A 17,015-nucleotide genomic window follows, 5' to 3' on the forward strand; every position below is an offset into this window, starting at 1 on the left:
ACCGTACTGCTCTCTGGGCTGGATGGACCGTCCTGGTGCCCTGCATCTGAAGTTCACGTCGCTTGGAGGTCAATGACTGTTGCTGAAGATGGCCCCATATGGACAGCCTAGGGATACTTGGAAGTCATGGAGATGGCATTGGACTGCAACTGAGGCTGGCAGTTTTGGTGCGGTGTCTTTTTGCACCCAGGTCTCCATCAGTGGGCAGAGCATGGGTTCAGCAGAAGAGACTTCATGTTGAGACTGTGGTGAATCTCCTGAATACACAGCTGCACTTTTGTTTATCATGTAGCACACAGTTATAGAAGGAATTTATTTATAATTACACTATCCGTTGTTACCCAGATGAGGATAGGTTCCCTTTTGAGTCTGGTTCCTCTCAAGGTTTCTTCCTCATATCATCTCAGGGAGATTTTCCTTGCCACCATCACCTTTGGCTTGCTCAATAGGGACAAATTTATCAATTTAAAATTTAGATTGGAAACATATATTTCTGTAAAGCTGCTTTGAGATGGATTTCTCTTTTCCAAATGAAATTAAATAATATGAACAGCCAAGGAATCTAATTGCTTTAGCTGTCTTGATTTCCCAAGACAATTTTAGTGGGGGTTTTTTTCGATTTAGCATGAGCACCGACTGTAGAGGATTGCAAAATCATCTGGTTGGAATAATGTAACAAAAAGAATTATAGGATTGTTTACTTGAGGTTAGGGGTTGGCTCACACTAAGCCACATAAACACAGCTCATAAACTCTCATCACACAGACTCTCAGGACATAATAATTATTCCTGCAACAACAGAAACCTGCTGGTCAGGAGGTATAGAGTCTGTTTAAAATAATAATTAGGGCTAAAATGATAAGCAGGAATGGTTATTATTTTTAGAGTCTCTACATGACACTGACTGTCACAACCTCCTGCTTTTACTGACCCATGCTGCGATCATGCATTTGTTATTAAATACCTCCATTTATTTATGAAAGAAATATCTCAAACAAATGGCAATGTAAGCAAGGCCCTGCAATGGATGGGTGTCCCATTTATATACACACACACACCCCATGCGGATAAGCGGTACGGAAAGTGGATGGATGGATGGTTGGATATCCATGCTACACCGTATTTAAATGAAAGTATAGTTTATCTATAAAATGCGATTTGCTTAATCAGTTCATATTGCTGGAAATCGATGCGTTGTGCTGGTCAGCTGGTAAACTGCTACTAAGTGTTCCCTTCTGTATGCATAAACTATAAAATGGGTACCTCTTGAGTTGGGAGAAGCCTGAGACAATTGGAAAGTACTTCCTCCTGAAGGGATACAGCCTGCTGTGTAAGTGAGAGGGCATCAAGCAAGTACTGCTGTTTCTCTTCTTTTATGGAAGTGAGCATGGCTAGCATTCTTCATGAAATTGAAAAAAAGACAAAGCTGTTTAGTCAAGCTATATCATGTTTTCTGAATTATTTATAAAGTACATCTGTAGAGCAATTCAGATTCTACATCATTTTAATGTAACAAGTAAAATGTTTTTCAAGATGGGTTAAGGCCAGAAAAAACCCCACCCCGTTTGATGATCCCTGATCTAGAGCATATAATGCTTCATTTGAAGAACTTTATATGACCAATGAATGGATCAAACCTCAGAGTGTTTGCCTGCTCTAGGGTTGTCTCTGCAGCATGGGTCTTGTAGCTATGCTGGCGCAATGCTGCAGCACTGTCTTTCAGAGTGTCACAAACTGCATTCAGCTTCTTCACTGTCTCAGCACTAACACTGTGACCAGGACAAGTGACTCTCAGAGACCGGCGACACAGAACTGCACCTCTGTGAGAAAACATGCTCAGTGTAATGCAAGTTTTGCAGTTGCACAAAAATACATGACACTTTAAATAATAAAAGCTGCAATTTAAAAACAAAACAAAACAAAAAATGACACATACAAAACAGATACATAGACACATATTTGAACCCTTACGTGGCCTGCAATGACGCGATATAGAAGTGGAGGACTGGGGCTCGATTCGGTCTTTGCTCCAGAGCAGACTTAAAGAGTCCTATGGCTGTGTCTGTGATCTGACATACCTGTAGAGCAGAAAGAGAGCAAAAAGTACTTAAAAAACATGAATGTGATGTGGTAAACAACCATGAGATTTCAAAGCAACAACTTTGATTTTGCCCTTTTCACCATGCCCCCATACACCAGTAAAGATTCATCGAATGTAAATTGGACAACATTTTCAACTACTCTGCAGTGGTGGGACACTTCAATCTACTTGGAAACAAGGATCTGGCCAGGAAATTATTTAAATGGACCCTGTACAGTGTATTAAGAAATTCATTAATACAGTGTATTGAGTAATTTGTACTGCTGCTGGAGTGGTGTGTGGGAATGCACTATCACACTAGGAAAAATCTAAATCTGTATCTGTATCTGGATATCTGTAAACCTGCCTTGTAATAGTGTTCATTGTTAAAAGAACTACATCTATAAAATTTAATTTAATTAAACTTGTTTATGTTATGCAATTCTTCTCTGGTTTATTGTTCCAGTTTACATAACTGTTCGATTTAAAAGGTCAATATATTATGTGTGTTAACAATGCAATTTTTTTTCGATATACATTTAAGTCAAAAGAATGAAATCACTCCTAACTAGTGATTAAATTACAAGTGTACATCCACAGATTAAGTGGTCTGATTTTTTTCACCCAGCAGAGGGTGCTCCAGGTTTACTTGGATTTCTTATAAACTAAAGATGGGACAGGAATCCAAATACAGACCAGTAAATAAGTAAAAACATCCATTCATTTTCTATACTGCTTATCCTTCAGGGTCACGGGGAACCCGGATCCTATAGCAGGAGGCATGGGGAACAAGGTGGGGTACACCCTAGACAGAGTGCCAATCCATCGCAGGGTGCAATCACATACACATTCACACACACTACGAACACTTTGGACATGCCAATAAGCCTCCCAGGCTTGGCCAGGTTTAAAATTAAAGCAGGATGTGTAATTTGTTCATTTCTGATGACCTATCATCATAGCACTGCTATATATGCAGAAATGAAAAAAGTAAACCTGTGTGTAAATGTCGTCTCCATCAAGTTGTGCTGTGGTGTTCAAGAGGCTCTGAATGAGGTTGTACCAGAAGTCCTCATCCCCGCCAATTTCCTGAGCCTGCTCCAATAAAGCAAGAGCTTGGCCATGCTGCTGCTCCTGACTGGCCAAAACAGCCAACAGGTAAAAACTCTTAGCCAGTGTGGTTTGGTCTCCAAGTTCCTGGGATACACAGGAGATGTCATGCATTATAATTTACTAATATAGAGGAAACATGCAACCAGTTGGCTGCTGCTTAACTTGAACTATTGGCATAATTGTAACTCATGACACTTATGAGTGTCCTCTCACCTTGGCTACCAGGTGAGCCTCAGCTAAAAGATTTCTAGCAGGCTGGTTCAGGCCCATACTGATGCACACAGCAGCCTTGTCCATCCACAGCTCCTGTACAGGGCATCCACTCAGCCTCTTCCTGCACACATTGCCTTCAGCTACACCCCACACACTGCGAGGAGGTGTTGACTAAGGGGTCAATACATGCTAATTATTAGCTTCCATAAATATCACAGAAAGAAGGCGACAACAAAGGAAGCTGTTTGTTATTTTTAAGCTCTAATGCCCTTAACAAACTAACCTCCTGTGTCTTGTTGACTTGAGCCTCTGTTTGAGGGCCTGCTCTTTCCCTTTCAAGAGCAACTGTCTTTCGACATCTTAAAAGGCATAAAATATGGACAGTTAATATACAGGAAAATTATGACATATCACCCAAGGCTATCAACACAATCATTAAATAAATTAAGTACGGGATAATGCTCAACATACAGCCTTGAGATTAGAAAATAAAGTCACAAAGCAGAATGGTGTTTCTTTCACCAAGTGGCCAACAAATATTCAAATTAAGAAGAATAGTGAAAGAAAGCACAGAAAGAAAGAAAGAAAGAAAAAAGAAAGAAAGAAAGAAAGCACAGTGAAATTCTTTTCTTCGCATATCCCAGCTTTTATGAAGTTGCGGTGAGAGCATAGTCTGACCCCAAATTGTGTTATGGCTGCGTCTCAAAAAGCATTACATCACTTTGTTCTTGTCACTTTTCATTTTTCAAGTTTTCCCACAATGTAAGCTGTAATTAATTCATTTCTGCATACATTTGCCAATCATTTTTACTTTCCTTTAACAGCATGCTAATGAAGACAATATGTAAAAGTAAATATAGGACTAGCCTGAACCACTAATTATGCTCGCTGATTATGATCGATGATTACATAGGATCTGGAGCACTGATTTAGAGCCGTTATTCCAATTACAATAAGAGGAAATAAAACCTGTCCTTTGTTCAAAAGTCATTTTAACATGGCCAGAGTGAATGTTTAAAAATGTTCACTCTACCGTGCTGAGCCATGCTGCATGGCTTACATGTTTCTGGAGTTCAGCTCATGATCCATCCAATGACATTGTTGAAAGAACAGGACTCTCTAATTGTACACCTAGTGTACCAAACATGTAGTGTACCAAACATATAGTTAGGTGGATTAAGACTAGCCAGTAAGTACTCATTAACACTCACTAACTACAAACACTACTGTATTACTGTCAGTTCTGAGAATTGCGCACCACCCATATATTATCTGGTCTCATATGCTGGTCCTGTTTCACTGGGCAGGTTAGAAAAGAAGCTGGCAAATTGTGTATATCTACAGCTCTGACAGTTGAGATCATCAAATGGTGGCCTGTCTTTCTCTGGCTTACTTAAATTAGGTATAATCTGTAAATATAAAGGGTAACATTGAATACTGTCCCCATGAAGACCTATTGAAATTTATAACTATATACACTACCGGTCAAAAGTTTAGACACACTCATTCTTTATTTTTCTTTTTTTCCCCACATTTTAGAATAATTATAAAGTCATCAAAACTCTGGAGTAACACAAATGGAACTATGGGAATTATATTGTGAAAAGAAATTCAAAATAAATAAAAATAATTTAGTATTTAAGCATCTTCAAAGTAGACCCCCTTTTTGCCTAGAATTTCCAGAAATGTATTCTTGGAATTTTCTCAACCGCTTTCTTGAGGAATCCCCCGAGATTATTTTTAAACAGTATTAAAGGAGTTCACATCTACGCTGGACACTTATTGGCTGTTTTTGGGAATATTTCACTACAAGTCATCTGTTTAAAGAAAAAAAAAATTTTGTAAATAAAATGTTAGTTTTCTAATGAAAGAAATTAATATGTTGGCACAACATACATTTATATAATATATATAGACATATAATATATTTTTATCTACAACACAGATTTATTGATGTGATATCTGGCTCAAATAGTGTTTGTTCTGTGAAGATTTGGCCCTAAAACAACTCTATTTGATGACACTGTTGCCTACATGCTATAATTATATAGCTACAATTTAGACTTATAAGGTACCCAGTAAACTGGCAACTCAGTGTACATGTACTCTTACAACATCTGCTCATCCTCAGGAATATGAGCAAAGCTCAGTAGTGCTTCTTTGTAGGGTGATGAAGAGTCAAGCCCCAGTTCACAACAGGTCTTCACTATCCTGAAAACAAAAAGAAAAGTCTGTCAAATAGTTACACAGTGATCATACAGCAGAGAAACGCATAAAAGCAGCGAGACACTGAGGAGTGCAGAGTGAAGTGTAAGCAGGATGTTCAGCCCTCCAGAGCTGTCAGTGCACCAGTGCTGCATACCTAAGGCGGTAAAGGTCAGAATGGCTCTTGCTAAGCAAAACATCATGGGCAATGACCTCAGCCAGGTGCAAAGGAGGTAGGGTCAACAGTGTCAGAGAGATGGATTCCAGCTCTTTCACCAGAACATCTAGATAGAAGAGAGTCTGCCTCTAAAAGCACATAAACACACACTCAGAGAATGAAACATAATTCATCCTTAAGAGGTATAATAAATAAAGACAACAATATAATAAAACTATATATTTCTGGGCAAAGCTATGTACACTGCTTAGTAACACTGTTAAAAAACATTGCAGCATCCCAATTTGTTTAAAAGCTTGTGTAACCTTAGACATATTTTAATTGTTACTGTATAATATATAATACATATTGTAAACTACAATCAAGTCTTTGGAAACAATACGTTGGCTTCCCTGCTACTCCCCAATATTCACTAGGAAGAAACTGAGAACACGCAGACATAAACCTGAGTGCACAAAACAATCCATGTTCTGTTCATTTTAAATTTACACATTGTTTTATAACACTTCTGGGTCACACACTTGAACAGAAATTCCTTTTTCCTGTGAATAATTGAACTTCATTAAATTCATTTCAGCAGATTGATGGCCTGGCTTCATGTCTTTTAAATTTAAGTCGAGTAAAACAGCTTTCAATTTCACAGTCAGTGGGCATAAAGGTCGATATTACTGCTTCATCCACAAACGAGCTAACTGAAACTCACAGCAGGAGATCGATAAAAGACTTTTCTACTGTTAGGTCTCAAGGTGAAAGACTGGTCTCAAAAATAAAAGACTGGGACTGTCCACTGATTGAAATGGTGCAGAGTGTGAGTGATCCCTCAGGGAGAGAGTCACTGACCTGCACTCTGATACTGTGGCTGTTGATGGAGCAAGGGCTGCGGTCTTGTTGGAAGGCCTGCCGAAACACTTCAGGGCATTCAAACTGAGCCCATTTCTCTGGGCTTAAGTGAAAAGAAGTGTCCAAACCTGGGACCTTGGGCTTCTTCTGAACACTTGAGGGCTACACAGTAAAGGGAAGGGTTAGAAGTTTTCCAATATTATTTTAATGAATGGAAATGTGATCTATAAACTATTAAAGTCTACAAATGTTTATCATTTTGTATGCAGTTTAAGATGTTTAAAACAGGTCAAGTACAGATTCTGGAGGTACACTATAGTACACAAACCTTTGTGGAAACCTGACCATCACACCCATATGTGCTTTTTGAACATCCAGTTCCAGAGTTAGTCCTCCCTTTGCTGTTATAATAACCTCCACTATTCTGGGAAGGCTTTCCAGTAGATCTTGGAATGTGCTACAAGCACAGCTACAAGAGCATTACTGAGTGGGTGTGATGGTCAGGTGTCCACATACTTTTGGACATACAGGGTGCATGCCAAACCTCTTTAGACTTTAAGCTTTTCTCTTTTTCTTTCTCCTTTTCCTTGTCTTTTTTGGGGCTGTCTGCTAGCACAGGCTGAGACAGAACATCAGAAGTCTTTAACACATCTTTGACGGCTTCCTGAGCCATTTTCATGGACACCTGCGTTAGAGAAATAGCTTGAAACGTTAACTTCATCCAAACAGGGAATATGTACACTTCACTACAATATAGTCGTAACATCTTCAAATATGTTATGAAGTTTGCAAGTAATTAAAAATTGGTTTCATTAGTCTGGATACAAATTTTTCCATGCTTGAAAGGAATACTAACTTTTTTAAAAAAAATCTTAAACCAGAGGTTAGTTATCCTGTTTGCAGAATAAATGTAATTTAATTGTATTGTAATAAATGTAATTTAATGGATAAAAATTAATTTTAACTGTAAAATTAATTGCTTCCATATTTTTGGCCTGAAGGTACAAGCTGAATCACAAACCTGCCAGATCTTCACAACATACTGATAAGCTTGAAACAGGTACTGCTGGTACTTGGTAGATACTCTGGACTCCATGAGAGCCATTAATGTGTGTACTTGCACCAGGATATCTAGAGTGCGCACATCATTCGGCTCGGTTTGAGTCGGCGCAGACATCGGAGACTTTACACTCCGCTGAGACGGAGTGTGGACTGGGACAACTGCCTCTACCTGACCAGGGGTCTCTAACAGAAACAAAGCAGCAGTGTAGATACAAACACAAAAAATGATTATCAGCAAAATATGCTCTATAATGAGGATTAGACACACACGCCAAATATGTAGACTTTGAACCTGTTTCGGTAAGCTACATTAGTTTTGTGATAAAAACATCAAATACATACAAAAGTACATTCACAATATGTATACTGTCTGCATGTGTTATTAGTTGTATTACCCCGGATGCTGTCACTCTGACTCATATCCAAACCAGAGGAGAGAAGTATGTCTATGACCGACTGGGTTTGCAACTGTGCATCGGTCAAACTGAAATTATTACAGTACAGCCACTCTGCAAATTCCAGTAGTAAATCCACCTTATGCCACTTACTATCAGCACTCTGAAGATAGACAGCACAAATTAGTCTATACTTCTCTAAACCACAGGGAGGCTGTATATATCACATACTATATTACAACAATTTCCTAATTTCTTACCTGTAATTTACTGATTGCGTTCTCATAACAGGGAATTTTTTGCTGTGTGTCTCTGGTAGACAGAGCCACGCGATGCCACATCACAGCATAGGCAACCTCTCCACACTCTGTAAACTTGTGCATGTCCAGCTCAATGCTCTCCCCTAGCTGAGCTTTCGCCAGCACCCGCTGCTTATAGAGGGTACTGCACACACACACAAACACACACAGCAAAAATAATGCATGCAGACAAAAACACTCCTTTGTATTTGAGGTGTTAGAAGTATTATATATATCACTGTACACAGATTCACTGTGCCCTAGCCAAATAAACTCACAGTCTGTGAGGGCTGCGAGGCATCTCTCTGATGGCCTGATCCAGGACCTGCAGACCACGCCTCAAATTACCACTGTCTACATGGATTTGGAACATCACGTTGTACATGGCTGCTCTCACTGCCAGGTCATCTCCGGCTGTACCTACAGGGATGGTGTGTGAGTGTGAGAGAGGGAAAGATGGAAAGAGACAGATCAGAAGTGAATATGTATGTTTGTATATGTGTGTTTTATGTGTGGGATGAGAGAGACATATAAGAGACAGAATTTAAGTAAGCATAGTGAAACCAAAAGTTACAGCTACAGTGGATATAAAAAGTCTACACACCCCTGTTAAAATGGCACGTTTTTGTGAACCAAAAAATTGCATTAATTAATTAAGATATATCATGTCACAACTTTTCCCGCCTTTAATGTGAAATTGCAAAGTATTAAGGATGTCAGTTTACACAAATGCACATGGTCGACCGTCATTTAAATTAAAGATCAATTAATCAATTAATCATTAACCTTAATACCACAAGTTGTGCCTACTGCAGTGGTATATAGCCATGACATTCCACAGCATGACAGGCTGTGAAAATGCCACTCAAAATGCCAGCTTCCTCAACCAAATGAAAAGGATTTTTTTTTTACTCAAAATACTACGCTAGAGGGACTATAAAATGAATCGATGTGATTATGATCATTTGACAAAATGACTTGTTTAATAATCAAATAGAATGACTATACTATTCAATGTGTCACTAATGCCATCTTAGATGCACACTCTGGCAATTCATATTGCGTGCGTCCATGTGAGCAAAAAGGTTGGTTTGTTATTATACGTGTGTTATTTTCTTCCCAAATGTGCATAGGATATTGCACATGTTATGGAACATTTGTGAATATAAAAAAGCGTACTTTTACTCATGACGTGTTACAGGCCTACACCATTTAGTTATTACTTCTGCGGTCCTGCTTGTAGTTGAGACTTACATATATGTACACCTCACATGGATAACATTTCATTATTTATATATTACATGTTCAGAAGCTAAATGTACCCGTTAGATGACATGCTAATGCATATCGGGAATCCATTCTTGACGGAATGTCGTAGTCCGGCTGAATGAAATCGATCAGCTCTCGAAAACCATGTTACCATGATGCATCACCTTCGATGACACCAATAGGCACCATGTTATTTGCAATCATTTTACAGAGTCGGTCAGTTATTCCTTCTGCATTTTGAGCTCCAGTTTTTCCCCCGGCTAAAACTGAGGTTATTGTTGGTTGTGTAGTTTCATATAATGTCACGGAAGCTGCTGGATGCACCTTTTAAAATGGTATATTATGGTGCTCGTTGTTGTATTGTATTTTAAAACACAATCACAATGTTTGCAATTAACATTATCGCCATTTAAACTAAAATGATCCTAAATGTAACTACTGTGTGCTCGCTTCATTTTTCCTCATGTCTGCTGCATGTGTTTTGCGCATGAGCCCTCAAAACTACACACTTTAATGATGACCTTGCTTAATCGACCATCGATAAGTTTTAGCGATTAAATTATTAACGATTAAATTGAGCGTCGATTAATCATTAGCATGCCTGCAAAGTATACAAATAAAAATGGAAAACTACCAGAAACCTTTCTAGGGAAAAAACAAAAAAAACTTACAATAACCTAGTTGCACAAGTGTGCACACACCTAAACTAATGCTATGTTAAAATACCTTTTGATTTTATTACACCACTCAGTCTTTTTGGGTAAGAGTCCATCAGCGTGGCACCTCTTTTCTTAGCACTTTCTCACTCTTTCTTCCAAAAACATCCTAGCGCCATCAAACTGTGAGGGTATCTCCTAGGCAAAGCCCCAGTTCTGGTTGAAAAAAAGCTATAAAGCATGATGCTGCCATGAGCATGCTTCACCTTGTGTATGGTATTCTTTTTGTAATGTGCTTTTTTTTTGTGCCAAACATATCTTTTGGAATTGCACTTATCAGACCATAGCACATCTGGTCACATGGTTTGGGGTGATTTAGTTGAGTTTGTATGTTTTTGTGAGAAAGGGTTTCCATCTAGCCACCATACCCCTAGCCCAGACATGTGAAGAATACAAAAGATTGTTGTCACATGCAGAGAGTAAGCAGTACTTGTCAGATATTCCTGCAGCTACTTTAATGTTACAGTAGGTCTCTTGGCAGCCTCACTGGCAACTTTTTGTCTTGTCTTTTTGTAAATTTTGGAGGGATCTCATGTTCTTAGTTATGTCACTGTGGTGCTCCATTTTCTCCACTTGTTGTTGACGGCCTTCACGGTGTTCCATAGTATATCTTATGTTTTGTAAATTATTGTATACCCCTCTCCTGGTCGATATTGAAAAGTAAGATACCATACAGGCTTTGTATGGTCTTTGCGGACCATGGCTTCAGCAGTCAGATGAAACCAAGAAGATGTCAACTGAATCCTGTACAAACAGCTGTTTATTTGGGGTTGATCAGAATAATTTCATTGGTGACAGATAATTACTTTTGAACATGAGATTGAATGTGTTTGGTTCGTTCTGAACACATATTATTTTTCTTACTTTTTCCCTAAAATGTTTCTGATTGTTTCCCATTGAGGGTGGAAAAAATTCACAAAAACCTGCCATTATAACAGGGGTGTGTAGATTTTTTCTATCCATTTTATGCCTCACTGCAATATAACGTTATAATCAAGAAAATGTATTAACAAAAAAAGTACATTAAGTTCATTAAGTTATCAGTATGTGAGTAGACATGTGAGAGTATACTTCGCCAGGACAGCAAGAGTGACAGACAAGGGGACAAAGTAAGGACAAAATGATAGGAACAAAAGCAAAAAAGTTTTCTTGTGGCGCTCAACGACATGCTCAAAACCTCTCAGCTCCTCCCCCATTCCACCGTTGATGTAGCAACCACACTAGTACTTCCTGGATTAAACCACATGCCTGACTTCATGCTTTCAGGTCAGTGTTGGTGGTTCAGTAGTAGAATTCTTGTCTGCTGTGCAGGGGTCAGATGTGAATAGTAAAGCCTCTCAGCTCTCAGACGTACTGGCGTGGTGTAGCAACCACGCTAGTACGTCCTGGTTTAAACCACATGCCTCACTTCACATTTTCAGATCAGCATTGGTGGTTCAGTGGTAGAATTCTCGCCTGCCACGCGGGAGGCCCGGGTTCGATTCCCGGCCAATGCAGGCACATATTTTTTTCCTTGACATTTAAGACTTGATGCCACACACAGCTTTTAGTTGTTGCACAAAAGCTTACCTACATGTTTGAGCTATATTTATCACCAGTTATTCTATATCATGGTTATAAGTTGTAACTGGGGCTTACTGTTTGAGTCTGAGTCCAGTGCAGAGGTTGCAGGTCCTGTTCGTCTTTCCTTCTGAGCATCCACTACTCTATTTCTCACCTGCCAAAAGAGTTAAAGTGACTATATGCTCACCTTTATATCAATGTTATCCTATCCTATAAATTAACAGCAAATGGGCTTTTCTTTCACTCTACATATTATAAGTCTATATTCCTTCACGTACAACTCGAAATAAGAGTGTGAGTAAATGGTAAATAAAAACTAAATTATAATTAGAAAATACATTTATATACCACAGCAAAGCTGAATTCTCCAATCTGGTTGGTCGGTTGAAGTTGCTTAATTTTCTATAACAGCTATGACAGAAGTGCCGGCTACAAGTCAAATCTCAACTGTTTATAGCTGCTATAACGTCAGTGATAACAGGAACCAACTTGTCTCGCAGATGTTTCATAAAATTAAATGCAACTATAAGTGGTGTCATTTATTAATAAATGTAAAAAATAATTCTTGGCAACTATTTACTGGCAAATTATTGTGGTATAACAAGAATAAAATACTTCAGGGTAAGCTGTTGATCATTTTCCTGTAACAGCAGGCCCTGTTGTGTTTTATTTCTTAATTAACTAAATAGGCTAAAATCATGACCATGTTCAGTTCTGGTATATACTGTTTCAACATTTTACAATTTAACCGGCTATTTATTGTAGCACATTATATGGTGTCATATGGATATTTTTTTATGTTGGGATAATACCACTTTTTCAACACCGATTCATAAACCTTGAGTATCAGCCGATACCGATACCCATCCGATATAATTTTCCTCCAAATCATTTAAGCTTTAATTTGTTTTATACATTTAGTTTTTACATGATGGAGCTGAAGTGCTTACACTGGCTGGTTGAGGGTAAGTGTGGGTTAGAGCCTTCACAATAAGCTCCAGTGGTTTTTGGAGCTGCTGTCTCTGTTCAGGAGTGTCCAAGAGAGGGAGGCAGGAGTTCCAGTAATGCCTTGCTGCAGTCCTACAGAGAGGCCAGCTACCTGCCTGCTCAGCATAGCTACAGGATGATTAAATATGTTATTCTGCCCATAATTTTAATTAAATTTTAATTAAAAAAAGATTGCCTGTTTGACTGAGATAATTCTATAAAAATAACAAGTCTGTGGTTTTTTAAATACATTTGTGTGCATCAAAAAAAGACACAGCTACAGTGTAATGCTATTTTTTAAATTCCCCAAACTTAGATATATTCAGAGTATATGGTAGAGTTGATCAGCAAGATGGTATTAACAGACTGACCTGATGCTAGTCTGGAGCATGGCAAGAGCATCTGTGTATTTGGCAGGATGGCCACAAGACTTATGAAGCATGCTCAGTCCTCTCAAACATGCAGCACTGCTCAGCATCTCCTGCACTGCTCTCTCGCTGTACCTATATACATACAAACACCATTACACAAAGTCGCTCAACTGGTATACCAGGAGATTTTAGAGCACTTCATTCTTCCATCTGCTGATAAGCTTTATGGAGATGCTGATTTACTTTTCCAGCAGGACTTGGCACCTACCCTCAATGCCAAAACTAGGATGCTGATCATGGTATTACTTCCAAGTGTATCAGCTCTTATGATGCCTATGTCAGCATTGGTGGTTCAGTGGTAGAATTCTCGCCTGCCACGCGGGAGGCCCGGGTTCGATTCCCGGCCAATGCAGATACTCTCTTTTTCTCTTACTTTTAAACTTTGATCTGTATCCAAAACTATTCAAGTACATTTACACTTATTTCTCCACTTTCATAGTAAAAGTGTCTATCACTCATTAAAGGCTCATTAAAGGCTCAGGAAACCTTTTCAGGTGTTTTGAGTTAATTAGCTGATTAGAGTTCTTCTCAGGTCGACATTTCTCTATTATAAATTCTTTATTTTAATATTTTGAGATACTGGATTTTTGATTTCCATGAACTGTAAGCCATAATCATCAAAGATTAAAACAAAAAAAGGTGTGAAATATTTCACTTTATGTGTAATGCATCTAGAATATATGAAAGTGAAAAATGAACTTTTACACAATATTCAAGGTTTTTTTTAGATGCACCTGCAGTACAGAGCGTCATTTATCATTTCTAGGCATGTTCTGGTGTTTTTCATTCATCGTTTATACCACCAAACATTGCCATTTCCCCAAATGTCAGATAATTTCATATGATAGATGTAGCTCTTTAATAATGGTGTAAACTTGAGTGTCATGAGGAAAAGGATTATAGTGGTGCATCACAGTATTAAGAAGGTAAAGCTGGCAGACAGAGGAATGAAGTAAGGATGACAAGGGAGAAAAAATTGTAATTAATTAGCGCTTTTCGGTCATACAATAGATTTTGACATATTCTACTCCGTTTCCTTGTTTGCACTTTTAACTTTGTGATACGTTAGAATGTCTGGAAAGAACACGAAAACCCGTGGTAGCATTCAGACACGACGGAGGCCAAGTGTGCGCGCCGCTAGCGAGTCTCCTTCTTCCCCTGAATCCGCGTTGCCGAGTCGTGACTTTGATTTCGCCGCACTCAGGTTTGAGCTACTGGCTTTACTGAGGAAGGACATCGCCGATATTTTTGAAAAGGAGCTCCAGGAGACTTTCAGGGTTGCGCTGTCTGCTGTTCAGTTTGACCTGCAGGTCGTGAAAACACAGCTGGCTAGGGATAAAGTTGCTACCGAGGCTACCATGTCAACACTGAAAGGTACTGTTGTGGAAACGGACCACGCTCTCTCCGGTTGCACTGATGACATAGCTCACATGAAGACCACCATCAAGTCTCTCACTGCGACCGTGACTCAATTAGAGAATAAATGTGAGGATTTGGAGTCAAGGTCACGGCGCAACAACGCAAGCGCCGTGAACTGCATCACCTATACAGCTTCGTCTTTTTCGCTCTTCTTTTATTTTTTGCACTCGGCCTTCCAGCTTCCAGATAAAATGAAAAAAAAAGAATCTACTAAAGAATATTACGTAAAAGTAGGACTGCAACAAATACCAGATAAATTAGAGTGATAGACACTTTTACTATGAAAGTGGAAAAATAAGTGTAAATGTACTTGAATAGTTTTGGATACAGATCAAAGTTTAAAAGTAAGAGAAAAAGAGAGCATCTGCATTGGCCGGGAATCGAACCCGGGCCTCCCGCGTGGCAGGCGAGAATTCTACCACTGAACCACCAATGCTGACATAGGCATCATAAGAGCTGATAGACTGTAAACAACAATGCCAGTTGTCCAAATACACATTGTGTTCTGATGCCTCTGGGAGAGGCAGAGGAGACAACGCTGTGTTTCATACCCACATTAACACATTCATTCACACTAGTGTTGTCACAATCCTGGAATTTCTAACTTTGATACAATACTTTGAAAAATATCAATATTCAATACCATTTTCAATACCGCAGAGAAAAATTGCTACAAAATTGCCCATTTCAACAGCCTTTAAGTACAAAACACACTAAAGTGCAAGTAAAAACACCGCACCACTACAGAGTCACTGGAGAACTTCTGATGTGTGCATGACTCAGTGTTGTATTAGAAAGCTGCTGCAACAGGTTGCTGCTCACGCAGCACCAGAAGTGACCCTTTGCAGTTTCTAAAGAATATTACGTAAAAGTAGGACTGCAACAAATATCAGATAAATTAGAATGACAGACACTTTTACTATGAAAGTGGAAAAATAAGTGTAAATGTACTTGAAAAGTCCTGAATAGTTTTGGATACAGATCAAGGTTTAAAAGTAAGAGAAAAAGAGAGCATCTGCATTGGCCGGGAATCGAACCCAAGCCTCCCGCATGGCAGGCGAGAATTCTACCTCTACATGCAAGATATTAACAACGCACTAACAATCTTTAAGAAGAAAAATCTAGAAAGAACTACAAAGTTCTGGTGTTTCAAATAATCCAGTCATTGTCAATAATGTTGGGGACTGACCCGCTTAAGCCGCGTGAGCTGAAGCTGAAGTGAATGAACTGAAGCCCTTTACTAGTGGGTTAATTAACTCACCCAAACGCATCCCATACTAGATTTGTCACGGTATATGGTCATACCAGTTATACCAGTCATGAGTGACAATACTGGTATGAAATTTAATATCTGTCTAAAGAGATAACAAATAGAACAGCCTTCCTAACAAATAGAACAGCTTTCAATAATGTATAGTCGCCTAATGAAGAGTTTGTGACTCATGAGAAGTTAAATTAAATGAACACATTGAAAGTTATTTACCAATGCTACACAAGCAAACGCTACATTTACCAAAACTACACAAGCAGAATAACACACGCACTGACAGAAGACATCATGTTTAACTGACAGGAACAACTGTGCAAGGTCAGAGGGGCAGCACAAACGTGTGTAAAATATTAAACAGAAGTTAACGAAGTTATCTATCTAGCTGCATTTAGAAGATAAAACTGACACTGTTATTAAAATGACCAAATGCTTGAAAACTAAAAGAGGAGCCCTACTGTACATAGGCTATATTTGTTGTTTGGCATGTTAGTTTTGTACAAAGCCTATGTTTGCTGTTTGGCATGTTCTTAGAGGTTTTGTGAACAACACACATTTAATCTGATGACACTTTTTTCCAGTTTCATTTTCATATTTCATTAAAAAATAAAATCAAACTTTGAAATCATACTGCCTTGCATTATTCTGTAGACTAATGTGCACTGAAAATGACCCCATAGCACCATCTAGCGAACAAACAGTACTAATTACTGGTATGAAAATTATGATATCGTGCGAAGTCTATCCACAAGTATGAGATTAACCAGACATATACACAACATAAAAGTAATATTACAACTTGCACCTGTACAAAATGATGCAAATGCACAAGTGAACTTGAACTTAATGGTAAGCCACGTTATGAATACGTTCTTTCTGTAACAACACACTAAAACACGGACAATGAAGAACTAAAGCATATAGAATCCACGATATTTGTATTACAATAGTGTACTGATTCCTTAAAAAATTACTTTT

General features: G+C 38.6%; 1 protein-coding gene and 3 non-coding genes across 5 annotated transcripts in view; 2 read left to right on the forward strand and 2 right to left on the reverse strand.

The window, feature by feature from the left end:
* The window catches only part of LOC108262816 (cilia- and flagella-associated protein 46), a 74,062-nt gene that overhangs the window by 30,318 nt on the left and 26,729 nt on the right, over positions 1 to 17,015 (reverse strand). For both annotated transcript variants that reach the window (XM_017463162.3, XM_047154072.2), the window contains 17 exons: positions 13,292 to 13,423; positions 12,884 to 13,049; positions 12,009 to 12,087; positions 8,664 to 8,805; positions 8,347 to 8,530; positions 8,087 to 8,249; positions 7,651 to 7,874; positions 7,174 to 7,314; positions 6,630 to 6,791; positions 5,769 to 5,917; positions 5,519 to 5,617; positions 3,690 to 3,765; positions 3,407 to 3,577; positions 3,077 to 3,277; positions 1,972 to 2,078; positions 1,638 to 1,820; positions 1,264 to 1,399 (listed from right to left, as the gene is read on the reverse strand). In XM_017463162.3, the coding sequence (XP_017318651.1) occupies positions 1,264 to 1,399; positions 1,638 to 1,820; positions 1,972 to 2,078; positions 3,077 to 3,277; positions 3,407 to 3,577; positions 3,690 to 3,765; positions 5,519 to 5,617; positions 5,769 to 5,917; positions 6,630 to 6,791; positions 7,174 to 7,314; positions 7,651 to 7,874; positions 8,087 to 8,249; positions 8,347 to 8,530; positions 8,664 to 8,805; positions 12,009 to 12,087; positions 12,884 to 13,049; positions 13,292 to 13,423 (2,515 nt within the window). The remainder of the gene's footprint in view (positions 1 to 1,263; positions 1,400 to 1,637; positions 1,821 to 1,971; positions 2,079 to 3,076; positions 3,278 to 3,406; positions 3,578 to 3,689; positions 3,766 to 5,518; positions 5,618 to 5,768; positions 5,918 to 6,629; positions 6,792 to 7,173; positions 7,315 to 7,650; positions 7,875 to 8,086; positions 8,250 to 8,346; positions 8,531 to 8,663; positions 8,806 to 12,008; positions 12,088 to 12,883; positions 13,050 to 13,291; positions 13,424 to 17,015) is intronic.
* On the forward strand, positions 11,796 to 11,866 carry trnag-gcc (transfer RNA glycine (anticodon GCC)). Its single transcript has one exon. It is a non-coding gene; the product is annotated as a tRNA-Gly (tRNA).
* trnag-gcc (transfer RNA glycine (anticodon GCC)) lies at positions 13,633 to 13,703 on the forward strand. The gene has a single exon. It is a non-coding gene; the product is annotated as a tRNA-Gly (tRNA).
* On the reverse strand, positions 15,136 to 15,206 carry trnag-gcc (transfer RNA glycine (anticodon GCC)). Its single transcript has one exon. It is a non-coding gene; the product is annotated as a tRNA-Gly (tRNA).

This window comes from Ictalurus punctatus, chromosome 3 (assembly GCF_001660625.3).
Source record: "Ictalurus punctatus breed USDA103 chromosome 3, Coco_2.0, whole genome shotgun sequence".
Lineage (NCBI taxonomy): Eukaryota > Metazoa > Chordata > Actinopteri > Siluriformes > Ictaluridae > Ictalurus > Ictalurus punctatus.